The sequence below is a fragment of the Carica papaya genome, chromosome 3 (assembly GCF_054855325.1).
Source record: "Carica papaya isolate Zhongbai chromosome 3, ASM5485532v1, whole genome shotgun sequence".
Lineage (NCBI taxonomy): Eukaryota > Viridiplantae > Streptophyta > Magnoliopsida > Brassicales > Caricaceae > Carica > Carica papaya.
Window position 1 is genome coordinate 19,449,278 of NC_142311.1, and position 5,080 is coordinate 19,454,357.

Consider the following 5,080-nt stretch of genomic DNA (forward strand, 5'->3'; position numbering starts at 1 on the left):
GTTGAATTGGTATAGGTTCATTGTTTAGCATCAACAACAATGATTAAACAATATTTGCTTTTTTATAGTAAAATGATACACCCACACATACATACATACATGTGTATGTATATATATATATATATATATATAAATATATACATATATTAACAATATACATAAACAGTATTTTTCCCCAGTTAAAGATTTCCATAATTAAAATTCCACTAGCTAAAACAAGAAGCTATACACACACACACACACACACACACATATATATATATATGAGCAAATAGAAAAAAAAGAAATTGAAAAAGAAAAAGAGCCATTATTTGCTATAAATAAGTAACTCAATTCAGGCAGCTTCTTAGTTCTTTTTAGTTCCCTTAAAGCATCCAGTGGGAGAAATTCCTTTTCAAAAAGTGACATCAAAAGACAAAAAATGTCTGTATAAAATTTATTATTCTTTACTTTTTACACACACACACACACACACACACATATATATATATATTTAACACAAGAGTGGGTATCGAAGAGGTAGCTTAGCCCTTTTATTTATCATGTTTATAAAAATGTTTTTCTTAGTATCAAATATTAAGTTAAAATTTTTGCAAACAAATTCTTAATCAAAGTCTCATCAAAATTATTAATTGTATATTCTATCAGTAAAGATAAATACTTGTAAAAAATTTTATGAAGTTGTATGCCAACTTTTCTTACCTGTGATTAATAATTTCACTTGTATTCTCTCCTTTTCATGCATAGAAAGAAAAGAACAAAAATGGGTGGGGTTGCATGAAAAAAGCTGCATCATATACCCATTTTTTCCACATAAACATAAATTAATCTCCGTACCCTAACTTCTTCTTCAAAAAATCACAGGTACTCTCTCCATCCCCAAGAAAACAAGAAGAAAATGGCTTTGAGCAACAACGTAATCGGCTGCATAAACTTGATTGCCCTTCTTCTTTCGATTCCAGTGATTGGCTCTGGAATCTGGCTGGCAATGGAACCAGACAACTCTTGCGTGAAGATTTTACAATGGCCTGTCATCATCCTGGGCATCCTAATGTTGTTTGTTGCAGTTGCAGGGTTGATAGGAGGGTTCTGGCGCATTCCATGGCTGCTCATTGTTTACCTCATCGCCATGCTCATCCTCATAATTCTGCTTGCTTGTTTGGTTGTTTTCATTTACATGGTGACTCTTAAAGGCGCAGGTCATCTGGCACCGAGTCGAGCTTACTTGGAATATCGTCTTGATGATTATTCTGGCTGGCTTCGTCGACGGGTTCGATCTTCTTTTAAGTGGGATCGGATTAGAAACTGCCTCGGTTCTACAAATATGTGTGCTGAGTTGAACCAGAGCTACCGTATGGCTCAAGACTTCTTTAATGCTCACATTGGCCCTTTACAGGTGATCAATACTTCTCTTGCTATATGTTAATTTCTATATTTTTGAAAAAGTAATATGAATTTTGTTTTATTTGTTGAGGATGAAGATTTTGTTAAAAATTAACGTAGAAATTATAATTTATTTTATTTATTAGTTTTTAATTAAATAAAATTTATTTTTAAAAAAATAACAAAATAAAAAAAAATATAACAAATAGTATCAGAGTCAAGAAAACAAATGAATTACTTACATTAATGATCATGGATATGTAAGAAAAAAAATAGAGAGAAAACAAATGAATTACTTACATCAAATATAACCTCAAACACTTTTTCTTTGCTTTCTTCTCTCATTTTCACAAAAAAAAAATATATATCAATTACGAATTATGAAAATACAAACATACCCTACAATTTTTTTATTTATGAGATGTGGTTGAAAATTACGGTGAACTCTCACCATTCCCGCCTCATCCAAATGCATCTCAACTCAAAAGAGTCACAATGAAAAAAAAAAAAAAAATCCAAGTTTAAAGCAAAAATGTTTCCATACTTTTTCGATTTCTAAAGTGATTTTTACAAATATTATGAGTTAGTGAAACCCCAAAAGAAATATGGAACTTGCCGAAAACTTAGTGCTTAGGCAATGATTTTTATTTTCTTTTCTGGTACTGTGTAAGGTAGAATTCAAAGTCTGGGTTTAACCATCTTCTAAATATTTCATTTAAGTTAGATCAATGTTGATATCAAACTTTTTAGTAAGTATTATATGAATTAACGTTAATCAGTTAACTAAGAAATCATATGTGATTGCGCAGTCCGGATGTTGCAAGCCCCCGACAGCATGTGGATACACATATATAAACCCGACGTACTGGATAAGTCCAATAAATACTGCGGCAGACATGGATTGTCTGAACTGGAGCAACGACCAAAATCAACTCTGCTACAATTGCGATTCATGTAAAGCAGGATTATTGGAGAATCTGAAGAGAGAATGGAGAAGGGCTGACGTAATTTTGGTCATTACACTCGTCGCTTTCATTTTTGTATACGTCATAGGCTGTTGTGCTTTTCGGAATGCTAAAACAGAAGACATATTTCGAAGATACAAACAAGGTTATACGTAATATTTATATATATATATATATACATATATGAATATGAATGTTAATTAATTTGTAGAAGTAGAAAAACACATGGTTGTTCTGTTTCAGACTTGGATCCTCAAGTGGTTTTGATGATTGAATTTCTAAAAAGAAATCACATGTTCTGTGCATGCTTTTGCGTGATTTGCGGATGCCACCGAAAGTGATTTCTTTTTACAAAAAAGTTTGAGTTTGACAACTCATTCTGAGCTGTTTGAATTCCTTTCCCTCTCCCTGGTATTAAATGTTTTTTTTCTGGCTAGTCGTTATTTTAGATATATATATATATATATATATCATATTATATTCTGCTTATTTGATTAGATTAGAATCTTAGAAATTGTAATTTCATAGTTTATATTCTACTTAAACTTATTTTGCCTATTAATAAATACTTGACAATATTGCAATATTACAAGAGTTACTATTTGCTCTAGTTGTTTACCTATTTCATCAATAAAGTTACATAGATTTGGTGTTCCTTGTTTACCTATATCTTCACCTTCCATAATTCATATTATTATCATCTATATGATTTAAATAAAAACACATTCAATATTCTTGTTAAGTTTATTAATTTTTAGAAAATAAAATATGGGTGAAATTAAATATTTTCGTTTGTTCCCATTAAAATTTTATAATCGTGTAAGAAGATCATAAATTAACATAGTTTTATAACTTTAGAAACTAAATTATAACCAAAAAAATAGAGATTTAATTATAATTTGATGAATAATTCAAGGATTGAAATGGTAATTTACACTTAATTTTTAACCTACACTTAAAAAAGGAATCATTTGATCAAGCAACCAACAAGTGGTGTGCATCACATAACCAACAAAAAAAAAAATCCATTTAAGTTTTTGCTTCTGGAATCTCTTCTATAAATTTATTCGAGTAGGATTTATTATTGAGCAATTATTGCATGTGATGATAGTTGTCATGTATAATATGATTGCATGATTAAGGTAGAAACTACTTTGTTATGCATAGTTTGGTTATACCAATAATAGGAGGCATATAGGAAAGTTCTTTATAATTTATATTTTAGAAACATATTTGTTGATGCATGAATAGGAATGAATACCATTATTGACTATTTTGCATGGTTATTAAAGGATGCAAACTCCTCATGGTGATATTAATCACAATAGGTGAAAAAAAATATATTTTAGGATTAGATGATGATATGAGTCTAATATATAACTCTCATAATCTACAACCATAGTAAGTAGTATAAAAAGAGTCAATATTAATACCTGGTAGGATTTGTCGCAATATGTGCTATTTGAGGAATTTGTGTCTATGAAAAATATTCATTTTTCACATTCCTTTTTAGTGTAAGATACACTTAAGTATTATAAGGAGATAAAGGATTATGGGAGAAAAGAGTACGTGTAGTGTATAGTGAAGTAGGAATGAGGAGTCAATTTCAATTTTTAAAGATCTAGGGCATCAAGGTTTTGTGAAATAGAAAGATGGATAATAGTTGAAGTAATAGATATAGGGAATTGTTGATGAATTAGGGTGGAATGCCAAGTTTGGATTAAGCATTAGATAAGTTGACTCAATCGGGTGATTTGCAGATCTAATGGCTAGGGTTAGGTGAAATTGAAGAGGAAATAGGTTTAGGGTTCATCCAAATTTTGGTATAATCCCTTAGAACTAGCGATTTATAGGCTTTCATGTATAGTGATTAAAGACTAGCTAGAATACTTGCCCACAAAAGCAAATTGTTAGGTTTGAGGATATAGAAAAGGGACGAGGCATCAAGGTAACTAGTTTTCAATAATTGACATAAGGCTTAGAGAGAGAAGAGATAACTGTCTATCTTAGTTTAATAATTAGGGCTAGGTTAGATTTTTTAAGTCTAAGAAAACCTAGTTTTTCAAAATTCCTAAGGAGGGTGAGTATATCTCAACTTAACCATTTGATCTTGAATTAGGAATATCTACTAGAATCACCAAACCAAGAAATATAAGATATAATGCAATTATAACTAAAAAGGTATGAGATATTAGCAGTAAAATGCATGGGGGACTTATAAAAGTTTAAACTTTAGCTAAACAAGAAATAATAAAGGTTCAAGGTGTCCAAAAATACTCTGAGATTAGCTTCTATAACATTTCCAAATAGATAAGTATATAAAAGATTAGTAAGTGAGGGAACTAATTGAGAGATTTTGAGGCTTGTGAAAAGTTATTGAATCTCAACATGAGTAATTAGCCTAGAAAGAGCATCAGTTAAAAGAATAAAAAGGTGTGAAAAAGGAGGTCATTTATCTTAGATCCTTTTGAGGTGATGTGCCTTGGATAAGGTTTTCATTTATGAGAATTGGATAAGAATAGGTGGTAAAGCATTATGGTAGGAGTTCAATGATCTTAGAAATAAAAAATTTAATGTGTTTAAGACAACCTTTAAAAATCCATTTCACCTTATCAGAGGCCATTAACATTTATTTTCATCTATCCTTTTTTTCATATAATCAAAAATTTCATAAGCATCGGTATGATTATTGTGAATAAATATATTATTATTATAAACATATTGATGAGGCA

General features: G+C 30.0%; 1 protein-coding gene across 2 annotated transcripts; it reads left to right on the plus strand.

Annotated features, from left to right (window-relative positions):
- The first annotated feature begins 299 nt into the window (after positions 1-299).
- TRN2 (Tetraspanin family protein) lies at positions 300-2,666 on the plus strand. Of its 2 annotated transcripts, XM_088216196.1 has the most exons (3): positions 300-423; positions 865-1,396; positions 2,193-2,666. In XM_088216196.1, coding segments are annotated over exons 1-3 (846 nt in total). In that variant the 5' UTR covers positions 300-421; the 3' UTR covers positions 2,505-2,666. The 2 variants fall into 2 exon arrangements, with proteins under 2 accessions (XP_088072322.1, XP_021895589.1); XM_022039897.2 differs by lacking the exon at positions 300-423 and having other exon boundaries at positions 543-1,396.
- Positions 2,667-5,080: the final 2,414 nt, after the last annotated feature.

Bases quoted from the DNA above. Each gene is read 5' to 3' on its own strand.
- TRN2 (XM_088216196.1), top strand. The intron at 1,397-2,192 runs GTGATCAATACT...GTGATTGCGCAG, and splicing joins CTCACATTGGCCCTTTACAG to TCCGGATGTTGCAAGCCCCC.